Source organism: Lepisma saccharinum, chromosome 13 (assembly GCF_977018435.1).
Source record: "Lepisma saccharinum chromosome 13, izLepSacc3.1, whole genome shotgun sequence".
In the NCBI taxonomy this organism is placed as follows: Eukaryota; Metazoa; Arthropoda; class Insecta; order Zygentoma; family Lepismatidae; genus Lepisma; species Lepisma saccharinum.
The window spans coordinates 33,882,625-33,899,326 of NC_139241.1; the positions used below are offsets into that span (position 1 = coordinate 33,882,625).

At 38.0% G+C, this 16,702-nt stretch overlaps 1 protein-coding gene across 3 annotated transcripts in view; it reads right to left on the reverse strand.

Moving 5' to 3' along the window:
- The window catches only part of LOC145997230 (uncharacterized), a 102,300-nt gene that overhangs the window by 33,005 nt on the left and 52,593 nt on the right, over window positions 1-16,702 (reverse strand). For 2 of the 3 annotated variants that reach the window (XM_083134022.1, XM_083134023.1), the window contains exon 5: window positions 9,574-12,148. The exons of the other annotated variant lie outside the window; for it this stretch is intronic. In XM_083134022.1, the coding sequence (XP_082990148.1) occupies window positions 11,242-12,148 (907 nt within the window). In that variant the 3' untranslated portion in view covers window positions 9,574-11,241. Of the gene's footprint in view, window positions 1-9,573; window positions 12,149-16,702 lie in introns of those variants that run through there. 3 annotated transcript variants of the gene reach the window in all.

Below are 16,702 nucleotides of genomic sequence, written 5' to 3' on the forward strand. Positions count from 1 at the left end.
GTTCTCATCTAAGAAGGTGTTTACGTATTCTGTGGCAATTGATCCTAGTAAGCCTTCCAAAATATGGGTGTTGATCAAGATTCATTAGGATAACTTAAATACAATGGTAGTGGTCTCCACTTGAAACCTACACAAAAGCAAGAATAGGACTCCATACATTGGCCACGTCTTATACAATGAAAAGGGGCTTGACAGACTGATTTTCCCAGAGATAATAGCACTTCTCACATGTAAGCTCCGATTTTGTTACCGATTTGAAAATTATTTTAAAATATAAAAACAGTTTTCAGTTAATGTGTTCATGTTTTAATTATTGTTACATGCAAACATTGCTGTAGAGTGTGTGTTAGCTTCAGTTTCAGTAGTTACACTGAAATGAAATATTGAATCAAACTTGTGCATTCATGAACCATAGGTAGAGATACACCAGATGATATCGCCAAGAATTTGTTATTTTATATCATTGCCCCACTATCTTGACTTAAAGTGCTCTATAACACAGTGACTGCACACACAATGAACACAATGCAAACATGTGAAGAGCTCTGCTATCAAATTCTACCCAAAAATATGGAAATTCCGACAGTAAAATTTCCACATCTCGAATTTAAAATTATCCCGATTGCAGATATTTTTGTCCATCCCTAGTGTGAATTTGTGGTGGTTAGAACAAGATCTAAGGTAGTCAAGGGACAATCGCCCTTCCACATTACGAGATACTTAATACCTGGCATTAACTGTTCAATTAACACAACAATAAAGAGTAATCTTCCATGTACCCGAGTGCTATTGAACGCTACAGTTCATAGTGAAATGTAGTTTGCATAAGGTAGTGGTTTCTGGCATGCGGGCTTATTTTACTTTAGCAGCCCGATAAAACCTTTAATGAAATGAACTAAAACAATGCTATCGAGTGAATGAAACTGATTAGATGTGACTATAGAGACAACGTTGCTCACAGTATTGCAGGAGTATCCCGGTGTCAGACTGGTGCAAAATGATGTTCAATCAAGTAGACGAATAGCGGTGAAGATTCAACAAATGCCTGTCTGCTGCTTTAAACATTCATTTGATTAGCTGGCATGCAGCACGTGACCATACACCAGAACATAGTGCAAACGGTACAGACACCAAGTACACTATTCGACACGAAGTCAGTGTTGTACCGTGTAACCAACTTGTCGCGTCACTGCAGAGAGAGTCAAACAGTGAAGCGAACTGGACAGGGCTAAGTAAATAAGTGTCCAATCCTCTTTCAAGATACAGTAAAACTTCTAACGGACACCTTTGCTGAGGGCAGCCAAATTCGAAAACACACACCACTTTTGGAACTTGCAAATATATCCTAAATGAACACATTCCGGTAATTCAGCACCACCAAAAGTATTGCAGTATGTTTATTAAGGACGAAATTATCTGTCTTACCATTGCAAACGAACGGAGCAGTCCAGTTCCAGTGATCTACCGCGTGAAAAAGACTAGAGAAATCAACTTTACAATATCCATGTGGTTCCCGGGCTTATGATGTAGAGTGTATCTTTTGACATAAAAGTACACTTAGTGACAGAACACAGGGAAAATTTTAATACAGTTTTAGGAATTGTATGCTGATGTGAGGACAAAAATTGCAGTTCCTTGTAAATGGAAAGATGACCCAATCATCCTTTTGAATGTCCTACTTAGACAAGATGGGATATCTTGCTAGGCCTCATCCAAGCATTTACAGAGGGACATAGGATGCTACATTGATCATACATTTGAGCAATGATACCATGCATATGGCAGACTGTGCTACTGTACAGATGTATCAGCTGGCCACTATACACCTATATGATGTACACTCAGAAATAATGCAAGGCTTTTGAGTTCAACTCAGCCTACCAGCACATTTGGTCGAATTCCTGTTCATCAAACAATTGAGGAAAGTATGAAGAAAGATACCCAGACATCAGGAGGGACAAAGGGGTTTAGTTTGAAGGATTGTGAAGTGACCAAGTAGTACTACCTTTCAACTGAGACACATGATAGGTGAAAACAAGTTCAAATTGTCCCAAAAAGATCTAGAAAGTCCAAGGATCAGGAAAGGCAAAGCAGACGTGAAATCCCTCATCGATCTCACGAAAAGCTGGCTGAATCCGGTGTCTCGTCATGACACTAACTTGGTTAGTCTGTCCACTGGCAGCATGGCTCCACCAGATGTAGACCAGGATCATCTGAGAACTCTTGAGGTCAGAAAGGAAGCCTACCAAGCATTTAAGCGACACTGTTAGGTGAAGATCCACCTTCCGTGAAATTTTACAACTAGATGGATAAACAAAACGTGAACACCTTCTCCAATGAATGCACAAAGAAAACCTAAGATCAAAAAGAGAAGAGGTGGTTCTAAAGGCAGACCTTTACTCATAGAATGCTAGTGACTGAACATGAAAGGGGCCCTCTACGACCTACTGGGCCTATTACCATGAGCTCTGGCAAAAGTTTCACTTCGCAAGACAAACAAGGCTGGATCTGCCAGAGAGCTCGAAGAGAATATTGCCTTGGTTGCATCTATTCCAGCATCTTCAATTTACATCACTGACGAGACTAACCTTCTGCAAAAAATGATGGGAAACAACAAAACTTTCGCACAACTGGCATTGTTGGCTTTGAACAGGACCCTCCATATAACCAGGAGTACAGAGTGAAAGACAGATATTTTTGATGTCTACCGTCAGTGTTCAATCAAAGGTGCTGAAAGATTGAAGAGGGGTTTAGCTGCGATGCGCAAGTATAGCGAAGGAGAACACGACATCCAGCAGTGGAAAAGTATATAGTGTAGTTCTCTCGGTAAAATCAGCTTTTTTAGGTTCCCAATAGAAGAATGGAAATGATGAACAAAGATGATGAATGACAATGTTCTGTATGTGACTGCAAGGAAATCTGCTACAAAATAAGGGAGAGTAAGTGGGAAGAAATGGGAGAGTTGCGGTCCACACAAGAGGAGCTTACATTAGACTGTTTCTACATGGCTTCCAAGCTGCAAATTCTGGGTCATAGTCAATCGTGATTGCACTTGAAGATACCGATGTCATGGTTCATTGTCTGCGGTTTCCTGTCTCATTTACTAGATGTGTGGTCCTCAGAATAGAACACATTTTGTTCACATCAACAAGCTAACAAATTCAATCGGTAAACCATGTGTGACAGTCTAATTGGCTTAAATGCCTTTAAAGGGACAGTGCCATTGCCGGTTCTGGGAAGATCATAGTTCGGAAGATGGATGTAGTCAGCTTGTCCAGTCAGGATGAAATCAGTGATGAAGTCTTTCAGAAGATGGAGCAGTTTACCTCCTGCATGTATGTTGCCGTTTTCAACACTGACAAGTAATTGAACTGTTTTATTAGCTATTCTGTACACTTCTGTTCACAAAAAGTGGCACACTCGTTAGATGAAGTCCAGCTTCGTAGGCGATCGTGTCTGGCAGTACAGCCAAAGTAAGTGTACGGAAAGCAGCAGTGTTGCTTACTATCGAACATTTTAACCACATGCAGGGAACTTCTTGTTTCTCAGACTCAAAGAAAAGGGCTAATGGAAAGATTGCAGCGTAAATATTAATTAACTGGACTGTCCACGTCTACTATGAAAGTTATGTAAATGAGAAAAAATCATGAAAAATATATTTAAAAAAACACATTTTTGACGTTCGTGAAGAATGCAAGGACCCCTGGTTCGAATTTGGCCTGAGCATGGGTGTTCTTTTTGAGTTTCTCTTAATCATTGTGAGTAGCTGAAAATGGAAGAAAAGCAACACTAAATAACAAAAAGGAACAAAAAAGCAATTAGAATAAGCAAGGCAGAAACAGTGGTTGTAATTCCTGAAAAAAAAAAAAACTTATTTTGGGAAAGGTTTTATCCCAGCCCGGGAGATGGCTAGAAGTATAAATAAAGTCCTTCCCCATCCACTTTGGCAAACAGAATCACATCAGCACTGACTATGCGATGGGAAAAATAATAGAAATCTGAAAGCAAGAAGAGTTTATGTCACAGCAAAGGAGGCACATGAGAGGAGGTAACCCCCCTCCCCCCCACCCACACATCAGTCATCAAGGCTATTAACAATAAGTCAATGGTTTTCCTCTCATTTAACTTTAATACTAAACGGAATTTTTGAAAAAAAAACACTTGCACGTTGGTTTGAAATGGAGCACATAAATAGAATGTTCACTCTCGTATAATCCATACCGGCTGAATGAATGTCTCCATAGATTCCAGAATAATGACTCTTACTTTTGAAATAAATAGTTTAAAAATAATATAATATATATGCCGTTGGTTTCCTCACCGTGGTTTGTGGCTATGTCGGTTGAAGCTCAGTTTTGGAAGCTGAAATCATAGGTTCGATTCCCCATGTGGTCGCTTTCTTTTAACAACTTGTAGCACATTAATTATTTCATTGTCTATGTATTTTAGTGCTTTAGAGAGGGATGAGAACCACTATGTCCCTTGACTGAATATCAAACATGGTACCTCTTGATTCCAAGTCGTGACACCAATTGTAGCATTATATTTTGTTATTGTTCGTGTGGCAAGATGAAAAAAAAATGACACCCACAGATCTTTTGACAGTTTCTATAATTTTGAGTGTAAAGCATTTTTTTTTTACTTCATCGTGTTGCGGTTAAAATCTTGATGCTTACAATAATAATCAATACTAAAAACGTGTTGTGAAATACAACTGAAGATGAAGCGTTCAATAATCTTTGGAAGAAGAGTCACTGAAATTAACTGCAAAATTGTTAGTTACATAGAAATATTATTTCATCATACATATGCGTGTTTCTTTGAGTTTGGCGTTGAAGTCCACTTTATTCACAGCAAAGATAATCGGAACTGGACCTACAGTTTAAAATGGGATCCGAATTACATTTTCCTCTGCCAGCAATAGAACCCAAACGTAGACACAAACGTAATAATAACACTCCTTGGGACGACAGCCCCGTAAAGTCCTTGTCCTATCTCCCGACTGCCAGTCTCCCTCCCATAATCCTACCTAGAGGTGTGGAGTTCTTCAACTGGTAATGGGGTAACCTGGGGTCAGCATGTAAAAGTGCTTGAAATATTTATTCTCGTTGAGCATTTGATAATTAAGAGGATATCAAGCTCTAAAATTATTGCATTATAATTAAGGTATTTAAACTAAAACGGGACTTTCCTTTATTACTGTTAAAAAGGAAGGGAAGGAGAGAATTTCATGAACTAAGATTGTAAATGCAAACTTTCTATATAATGACTTCAGTATACGAAATTTACCCTGTGTTCAAAACTATTCATGTAATGTGACATCGTTAGATCCCATTACGAATTTGCACATTTTTGGTTTTAAACAACTAGCGGGAGGCTGTTGTGTGGCACAGTGATATGCATAATCTATCAACTGCATTACTTTAACTCTATTTTAAATAGTGAAAGTGAAAGTCATTTCCTATCTGCTGCAAACGTTTGGACACACAATCAGACAAACGTAAATTACACACACATATTGAAACTTCTAATCGGTTTATGGCATTTCATTCTGCTGCATGAAAAAAAACTGATCCTACCAGGGTTAAAACTTTGAAACGGAGATTATCTGTTCCTTTCACAAAAGTGAAGCAGCACGACACTTGCGCTCTATATAGAGACAACGTTGCTCGCAGTTCGGTCCCTGCTTTGTGAGGCTGGCTCATGGACATCCGTCGTGTGGTTTGTGTTTATCGGCGATCAAATAGCAAATGGTGATCCATTGGCCGCCTGTGGTCCACCCGCCATAATGGGAAGAACCAATCAGATGTTCTTCAATCAAACACATGATTTTTAACGCTGAATCTACTTATGTAGGTTTCATTGGGAACTCTGAACCGTCTCCTCAGTGATAATCAAACGATTGCCTTAGCGGTGTGTCAAGAATAACCATGCCGTCTGCCAACTTAAAGTCCCGGATGAACTGCAAATACCCGCTAAAGCACGGGTGTGAGTCATTAGTCCGCGACCGCAGTTGGAAGCATGTGGATCTCGCCCAGCAAAGAACCAAGCAGGGATGACGTCAGCCCGTGCATCAAAAGCTTGGGTCCCAACATGTGGCAGGTCGGATAAGTGGGCATTCCTTGTCGCAGTGAGTCATGCCTGCCCACGCACATGTCTACCAATTAGGCCTAGTGTTTGGGCAAGAAGCGACAACGTTAAAAATTTTCCTCCTCAAAGACGCGAGTAAGGAAACAGGAACATCGACAATCGTTCTACGCTGTGATTGCACACCGGTTGCTACGCTGTTCCGGTTTCAGGAATAGTTGCGATATAAAACTTGGCTTCACAATCTGGAGCAAAATAACACTAAAAGTCAGGCAGAAACTGAAGAAAACATACATCAGCTACCAAGTGGGTAAAATTCAATTTTTACACAAAAAAGTTTTTATGAATAGGGTAATTGTAACTGGGCGTAATGTTTAGAATGGGATCCATACCTACGTGCATTGAATCTGGAATCCCTTGATTACCAGACAACGGCGTTGCCAGTAGGCAATTGGGTAAGCATGCATCTACACGTTTGCAAGGCAAATCAAAATTAGTAATTAGAAGCAAAGCCAATATCTCTCCCCCATCTGCTACATCATGAAATATTATCTAGCTAGCTGCAAAATATGGCATTCACAACAGAAACTGCAAGAGATAGAGGCCAGCCACAACTAGCAAAAAGTCAACATTTCTGTTTCTTAATAATAAAAATATATAAAAAGATGTTCACTTTTAGTTACTCAACATAGCATGCCCACTGAAAAAAAAAAAGTTGCCTTGGAAAATAACGGGAATTCATTTTATAGTGAGGAATATGTTGTTCCTACTTATTATATTGAGACAAGTAAAACCAGTCATCAGAAAATAGATTTCTTGGAGCAGTATCAAAGGCTGCAATTAAGGAATTGTAGTTCGATACCCTGTGGAGGCACATGCCATAGTGGTTAGGATCTCACTTCAAACTGTAGGTCCAGTACCGATTATCCTTGCTGTGTATAAAGTGGACTTCAACGCCAATTTCAAACAAACAAGCATATGTATGACGAAACAATATTTCTATTTAACTCAAAACTTTGCAGTTAATTTCAGTGATTCTTCTTCAAGGAATATTGAACATTTCATCTTCAGTTGTGTTTCACAACGCATTTTTAGTTTTGATTATTGTAAGCAGCAAGTTTTATCTGCAACACAATGAAGAAAATACAACGTGCTTTAAACTCAAAAATATGTACACTGTCAGAAGATCTGTGGGTGTCATTCTTTCTTTATTTTCATCTTGCCACACGAACAATAATAAAATATAATGCTACAATTGGTGTGACGACTTGTAATCAGGAGGTCCCATGTCCGATACTTGTTCAAGTCACATAGTGGTTCGCATCACACTTTAAAACACTGAAATACATAGACAATGAAATAACAAATGTGTTACAAGTTGGTAAAAAAAAAAGCGACCACATGGCCACAAACCACTGTGAGGAAACCAAGCTATTCAGGTAGTTTCTACATAAGATATCATCTTTTCCTGTCCAGCTCGAAACTTTTGATGTTGCTTCTCCTTAATTGCATTCATTTGATAGCAATATGCTTCATCAGATAGTGTTTGTATGCTGTGCACATTGCTGACAGAATACAAGTCCAGCTTGTGCATGAAAATGAATAAAGATGTTGGGAAGTTGTGCTTTTGTGAAAGTTAGTGTTTCGAACCCTAAATAATCATAAACTTCTGCCTACATAGCGGATTCTGCTATGCGACAACGAATCTGATTAACCAACGGCACATATATTGTATTCTTTTTAAACAATTTATTTAAAAAATAAGTGTCATTATTCTGGAATCTACGGAGACATTCATTTAGCTGGTATGGATTATACGAGAGTAAACATTCTATTTATGTGCTCTATTACGAAACCAACGTGCAAGTGTAAAAAAAGGAAAGCCCAAGAATTTTACAAAAATTCTGTTTAGTGTTAAAGTTAAATGAGAGGAAAACCATTGACTTATTTTTAATAGCCTTGATGACCGATGTCTGTGTGGGGGGGGGTCATCTCCTCTCATGTGCCCCCCTGGCTGTGACAAACACTTCTTGCCTTCGGATTTCCATTATTCTTCCCATCGCATATTCAGTCAGACTTTGCGTTTTCTGTTTACCAAAGTGGATGCGGAAGGAGTTTATATATACTTCAATAAATCTCCTAGGCTGATAAAACTTTTTTCCAAATGACAAAATATTTCCTTTTCTGCATCATTTTCAGGAATTACAACAGCACTATTTCCGCCTTGCTTAAAGAACACCCATGCTCAGGCCAAATTCGAACCTGGGGATGTCACATTCTAACGCATTGTCATAACCACTTCTTTATGAACGTCAAAAATGCGTTTTTTAAAATATATTTTTCACAATTTTTTCTCATTAACATTACTTTCATAGTAGAAGTGGACAGTCCAGTTAATTAATATTTACGCTGCAATCTTTCCATTAGCCCTTTTCTTTGAGTCTGAGATACACACAATTCTCTTGATATGGCTAAAATAAATGATAGCAAGCAACACTGCTGCTTTCCGTACACTTACTTCGGCTGTACTGCCAGACACGATCGCCTACGAAGCTGAACTTCAACTCAAACAATTGTGCCATTTTTCATGAACAGGAGAGTACCAATAAGTGAAAGTTTGACACCAAGATCATGGACTATAAGGGGAGAAAGATTTGCAGAATTTGACAATTTTGAGTTTGGAGTGTTTCAAACACATGTTGCAATGCTGCTGCACATAAGTGTTTGTTCTGGTAATTTCTATTACATATTGCATACAAACAAGGTTCCTGTTTGTTCGCATCGATAAGACATGTTAAGTGTTCCCTAGACCATCATGATTTTGTCGTAACAGCAAACAAAAAAAATAGCCAAACCAATATTCAAAATTCAAAGACAAAAATCGCTTTTCTTCTCTAAACTAAACTTACAAATTATATTCACATAAACAAATGTTTGCTCTGACAGGTTGATGCCATACAACAAAGTTGAAATCAGAACATGCTCTATTTGCCACATCCAGTCTAGCAGCCATAATTTCTAGCTTGGTCAGAAGTTCAATGCCAGCAGACATTTCTATAAGAATCTATTTCTGTGTGATATGTAATGCTCAAGAGCATTTCACTCTTTTTTCAGTAAGGGCATTATGTATGAAGAGAATTTAGACGATTCCCATGTGAATTTGCACCAAAATTTTGAATAAATGTATCAATCTTTACATCGAGTACCATCACATGAGTAAATTCCTCCATGAAATTCTTAATTTTTTCTCAATGTTTCAAATCAATAATTAATTATTATTATGGGTGAAACAGTAATACTCAAATAATTTTTCATCTGGACCATCAATTCTTGATATCTCTGTATGAGAATGAGATTAGACTTAGAAGATATAATTTCTTAAAAAATCTATTAGCATGGCGAATTTCCTGAAAACACTAAATGGTTCATTAAGTGCAACTATAAGGTAGTAGTAGTTTTTTACACTGCCGGCATTTATTAGTTGAACATCAAAGTAAATGTGCATGTATATTTTCAAGTTACTATTAAAACATTTTCACATTTTACTACAAAATATTGCTTTTGTAATCTCAAATGAATTTTCCAGCTTCCCTTAATGTTTCACTTCGTGTAAATCTTTCCTTGCATTGGCGGCATTAATGTGGAAGAATTCCCTCATGGATTCTCAAATGGATTTTCAAGTTTCAACTTTAAATAAATCTCATCTTGCACTGAGGGCACTCACATGGATGAATATCATTATGGCTGTTGCAATGGCTCTCCATGTATCTACTTTGAGTAAATATGTTTTGCATTGAGAGCATTCATCTGGACAAATTCCCTCATGAATTCACAAATAGGATTTTAATTTTACAATTTGTGAAAATATATTTTTGCACTAAGGGCATCCATATTGACGAACTCCACCATGGATTCTCAAATGCCTTTTCAAGTTTCCACATGGAATAAATATCATCTTGCAGCAAGGGAACTAATTTGGACAAATTACATCATGGATTTTCAAATGTACTTTCCCGTCTCCACTTCGAGTAAATCTCCTCATGCACTGTGGCCACTCTTGTGGACGAATTCAATCATGGATTCTCAAATGCCTTTTAAGTATCTACTTAAAGTGAATCTCTTCTTGCACTGAGGGCGTTCATATGGACGAATTCCGCCATTGATTCTCAAATGTATTTTCAAGTGTCCACTACTAGTAAATCTCTCCTTGTACTGAGGGCACTCGTGGACGATTTACATCATGGATTCTCAAATGCCTTTTCAAGTTTCCACCATCCATAAACCTCCTCTTGCACTGAGGGCACTCATGTGGACGAATTCCATCATGGATTCTCAAATGCCTTTGCAAGTTTCCACTTCTAGTAAATCTCTTCTTGCACTGAGGACACTCATGTGGACGATTTCCATCATGGATTCTCAAATGCCTTTTCAAGTTTCCACCTACAGTAAACTTCCTCTTGCACTGAGGGCACTCATGTGGACGAATTCCATCATGGATTCTCAAATGCCGTTGCAAGTTTCCACTTCTAGTAAATCTCTTCTTGCACTTAGGGCACTGATGTGGACGAATTCCATCATGGATTCTCAAATGAGTTTTCAAGATTCCACTTACAGTAAAATTCTTCTTCCATTGAGGGCACTCATGTGGACGAATTCCATCGTGCATTCTCAAATGCACTTTCAAGTATCGACTACAAGTAAATCTCTTCTTGCACTGCGAGCACTCATGTGGACGAATTCCATCATTCTTTCTCAAATGCCTTTGCAAGTTTCCACTACTAGTAAATCTCTCCTTGCACTGAGGGCACTCATGTGGACGAATTCAATCATGGATTCTCAAATGCCTTTTAAGTGTCCACTTAAAGTGAATCTCTTCTTGCACTGAGGGCGTCCATGTGTACGAATTCCGCCATTGATTCTCAAATGTATTTTCAAGTGTCCACTTAGAGTAAATCTCTTCTTCCATTGAGGGCACACATATGGACGAATTCCATCATGGATTATCAAATGCACTTTGAAGTTTTTTTTTCGAGAAACAGTTTTGGCAGTGAGGGCACTCACGTGGACGAATTCCGCATTGATTCTCAAATGCACTTTCAAGTATCGACTACAAGTAAATCTCTTCTTGCACTGAGGGCACTCATGTGGACGAATTCAATCATGGATTCTCAAATGCATTTTTAATCCTCCAGCTTGAGTAAACCTCTTCTTGCACTGAGGGCACTCATGTGGACGAATTCCAACATGGATTCTCAGATGCCCTTTCAAGTGTCCACTTACAGTAAACCTCTTTTTGCACGGAGGGCACTCATGTGGACGAATTCCATCATGCATTCTCAAATGCCTTTTCAAGTCTCCACTTCGAGTAAACTTCTTCTTGCACTGAGGGCACTCATGTGGACGAATGCCATCATGGATACTCATATGTCTTTTTAAGCTTCGGCTTTGAGTAAATTTCTTCTTGCAAAGAGGGCACTCATGTGGACGAATTCCATCATGGATTCTCAAATGCGTCTTCAAGTATCCACTTTGAGTAAACTTCTTCTTGCACTGAGGGCACTCATGTGGACGAATGCCATCATGGATACTCAAATGTCTTTTTAAGCTTTGGCTTTGAGTAAATTTCTTCTTGCAAAGAGGGCACTCATGTGGACGAATTCCATCATGGATTCTCAAATGCGATTTTAAGTGTCCATTTTGAGTAAATCTCTTCTTACACTGAGGGCACTCATGTGGGCGAATTCCATCATGGATTCTCAAATGCGTTTTCAAGTTTCCACGTTTACTAAACCTCTTCTTACACTGAGGGCACCCATGTGGACGAATTCCATCATGGATACTCAAATGGTTTTTCAAGTGTTTGCTTTGAGTAAATCTCTTTTTGCACAGAGGGTACTCATGTGGACGAATTCCGACTGATTTCTCGATTGATTTTTTATTACATCTTACTGATTTGGATTCAATGGTTTGATGATTTTCAATATCTTCAATACACACAATTCCTGATGGTTTCCCACAATTTTTGATAAAATCAGATGACATTAAATTTCCATCTTTGTTCCTGAAACAAAACGTTTTAATATGCTGAATTAATTACAAGAAAATATCATGTAACAAAGGCTACACCCTAAATTTTATGTTTGCACAAACATGTGTAATTGTATCTCACATTAGCATGTAAAGCAATTTACACCCACAGACATTACTTCTTCTATCCTATTCTGCTTCACAGCAATTACTTACTTTACCATTCCCAGTAACAGTGTATACTGTGGGCCATGTAGGTAATCTATGGTGAAATAGTATGATTTTTAGTTATTCCAGCACATGAATGATAAAGAAGTGTTCTCCAATATTGCGACTCATCTCTCAGGTAAGGAAGCCCTGGTTGCTTTGTCACAGAAAACAGGGAATATTGCTTCTCTGGGATGCTCATTCAGAGGCCTCTTTCCGGAGAGACTCAGCTGTATAACAAAGTTTTAGCCTGGTTTTCGCCACTTTCTTTTCTTCAGAAAAACCCACAAAAGAAGTAAAAAATTGGGTTTTTGAGAATACTGAATATTATTGCTTCAAGTTATTGTGGGGTTCTATAATAGTCAACAGTTTGAAAAAACTTGTAAAATAACGGCTTAGCAGGGCTTAAAATACTCAAAATAATTAATGTAGTACAGTCAACGGCAAAGATAATGGTACGCAAATTGTCCACCACTATTTTCATTAATTTTTATTCTACATCCTCTTGTTGTTTTAAGGAATGAAACTATGTTGGTTCGAAGCAGGCATTGTACTCTGCTTATTGACGTCATTATAGCAATTCATTGTCATCACATTGTGTAATACAGACCAAATGAAACTGGTGATGGACAATTTGCCTACTGTTTCTTTTGCCGTTGGGTGTACAAGCCAGTTGATTTTTTCAGGAAATATTTCTCAAATCATGCTAAAAATAAACATTTAACAGAAATAAGAACATATATCCATATCCAAGAAGCATTGATTGTTGCAGTATAGTTTAACAGTTTATAATTTTGAAATGTAGTAGCACTTTGGTTATCAGTTACTTCCTATGTGGGGAAATCATAGTGACACATCATAGTTTCACCTGTCACGATCAACTGATACAAAACATTATAAGGGAGAATCCAGTACATTTTATTGAAATATCATGAAAGGAGAATAAAGTTAATTGTGATATAATTAAAATGGAATACTTTAAAAATTATTTTTTCATTTCCCAAAATATAGTACACCTGGCCGCAAATGTAATGGTAGGAAAAAAATTTGCAAAGCCGATAATAAGTTGGCAATGCTGCGCACACCAAGGCATTCATGAAAAGACGCATGAGGAACATCAAGCAAACTTTTCTCAATGTACAACTTCAGTACCAAAGGTCATGCTACATGTCGATTGGCAACTTTCAGGAGCATGTTGTCTGTCTGCACAGTTCTGAAATACCTGCTTGAGAGTGATTATGTGTTCACGTTTTCTCTTTACAACGTAGTTCTGACATTGCAGTAATCTTACATTATTTTTTGTTCTTAATTTTCTTTGCTTTTACCATGACACGATTATAATTTATCGCAACTATGAGGATGGATGATAATTAGATTAAATTGATAAAGAAACCCTACAGAGTTTGCTTATAATTATATGTCATTGCTAAGGAGTATTTTATCTTATATTCATGCGTAATAGCTGTTTCTGGACACTTGATTTATGGGTGGTATTAGATCGAAAATTAGTTCTTCGGGGACAATCCTCTTTCTGTTTGACAGGCACTAGGGGGAGGCACATCTCGTTCATAACAGAAAAACATAAATCATAGCATACAATCGAAGTGTGACGTGCAAAACACTATTTTTATTATACTTACCGAGATGAGTTGGATATGGCAATTGTGACATGCAAGTTTCATTTTCTCATTATATCTAAATTGTATCCTAATTGATAATCTCGAAACAATGAGTTTGCTCGAATTCATAATGAATAAACTAATGAATAAACTAAACAGGACGTACATTTTTTAAATATTAAATCTGGGTGATGGATTTTGTGCCTCAACAGGAAACAAAAATATACATACAATACTCATTCACTACCCTGTGGCAGCTGTAAATTAGCTAAACTTGAAATGAAGAGGTAATATTCATATTCATGATAAGAGAGAGTGGTAGGAGGTGCAGTAGGTAAACCAAATATGTAAGGAAAATGTGTAAGTTTCTACTGTATGTGAAAATTTTCCACCTCCATGGAGGTATGGTTAGCACAGTGCAATACGACGACAGAGATTCCGGGTTCGAATACCAGTCTGGGCATTGTTCTTTGTTTGTCCATCTATCATATCATCACTCATCTTCATCACCGTGATTTCTCAAAGTAGCATAAAAACGACACTAAATACCAAAAATTAAAATGTCTTTCAAAATTAGAAGCTCCTATTACACATCTATTATCCAGAGATCCTGCAACACAGCAACTTACGATCAGTAACTAACTATCACAAATTTTGAAGAAGTAATTATTTCAAGTCCACTTTGTGCATACATAGACAAATCGGGATGACAACTACAGTTTAAAGTGGAATCTGAACCATTATGTGCCTCCACCGGGCATCGAACCATGAACTTGTTGATTGCAATGAGGCGACATTTTGACTGCGCCATTGTGGAGGCTCTCTAATCAGTTACATCTGCATAGATTAGCACAAATTAATTTCAAACATATTTCCCACCACTAAATAGAATTAATTATCACCACAGATGGGAAATTAGTTTCAGGGAAAATCAGAAATACGAGGAATATCTGTCGCCTTCTTCGTGTAGCTATTGCTTATAAAATAAGAAGCATTTCATATCCCTGCCACAGTCTATTGTCACTACTGACTGAAGAAACAACAATGATTTAAACTCGGAAACCAACACCGAAAGTTATTTTTCTGTCACTTCAAGTCAATGTTCTACCACTCTCAGTTAATTGCAATGATAAAGATTAAAGATGTGATAGATGGAAGTGGAATGAAGACAATGACACATCCATATTTTCTGGTCCAGGATCTACCTCTCGACTTCGAAGTGTGTGTGCTAACCAATTAGGCACGAGGTTGGCCATTTCATGATTGTCAGTTCACCAAATTAATCTATTCGCCATTCAACATCCTGAGGTAGAAAAGCAGCAGAATATATATATATATATATATAAAACATTTACTTATCATCAACCAGCAATTTCATGCTGACCAAATCAACACACCAATTTCTTATGGCATTCGTATTGGACATTGGATTTGAGGATTAAAGATCGTCCATTTACTGGTTCAACTCGAGGCAATTCAGGTGCCTTACCAAAGCTCCTTGGAGCATGCAGGGTTTCCAATTGATCATAACAAAAATCTGCAACAATATTACTACTACTACTACTAATAATAAAAATAATAATAATTTGAATTGTTATTTCCATTCAGCATGGAGAAAAGCACAGCATTCCAAACACACGCATCATTCAGAGTGAATGCCTTCAAAATAAACATGAATTCCTGATAATAAAATATGAGGGCACCTTTGATTTAAGAGAAAAAAGTTGTTTTGTATCTCAACTGCATCAAATGTTCAATGCACATGTGTTTGTGTGTGTGTGTGTGTGTGTGATGGTGTGTGTGTGTGTGTGTGTGTGTGAACAATGAGCAATAACTAAAGGAAGTTCTTTGTTCGTTGTAAGTGGGTAATGTATAGTCAGTAATGGCGGCAGCTAACTAGATGGGCAAATTACGCTGTCCCAGCACTTTCTATAAAGAAGGAGAAGGAAAAAATAACAGTCGTTGGTAGAATCTTACTGGTGTGAAACAATATCTGTAGGATCAGTATCGTGTACGAAAATAAGATTATCTTTACATAGTGTTCTCTCTTGTATTGAACTTTCGTGTGCGTGTGAATTGGAACGCAGTGTTGTGCATTCAATATGGCACCTCCGAAGAAGCAGGCATCGGCAGGCAGCCTGCCCCTTGTCGTCAACGAATGCTTTCCCCTCACATTTTATGGATGATCAAGGACTGCCTCATAGACTCAATCACCAAAGCAGTGGTGGCTCGTCTACAAGATCTCCTCGACTTCAACAAAGAGAAAGTTCACCAGTTCGAGGAAAAGCTTAGGAGGAAGAATGAAGAAAGAAAAGAGGTCAAGAAACAGCTGGCGAAATTAGAACAAAAGGTAGTGGATCTCGAGCAGTATCAAAGGAGGAACAGTATCCGGATCTTCGGGATTCCGGAGACCCTGAATAAAAACACAGATAATGTTGCTTTCTCCCTCTTTCAGGAACAGCTAGCAGTGAAATTGGAGCCATTGGAAATATGCAGGAGCCACAGGATAGGGGCCGAATCTGAAGGTAAGATCAGACCAATCACTGTTAAATTTACAAACTATCATTCCCGGGCCAAAGTTTTTAACTCCAAGAAAAAGCTCAAAGGTAGTAGAATATCCATCAAAGAAGACTTGTGCTTCTCCAGATTGCAGCTCTACAGGCAGACAATCGAGAAATTTGGTATGAAGTGTGTTTGGATATTCGATGGCCGCATTGTGGTTAGAAAAAACAATGTCAGGCACTACGTCACAACTTTTGATG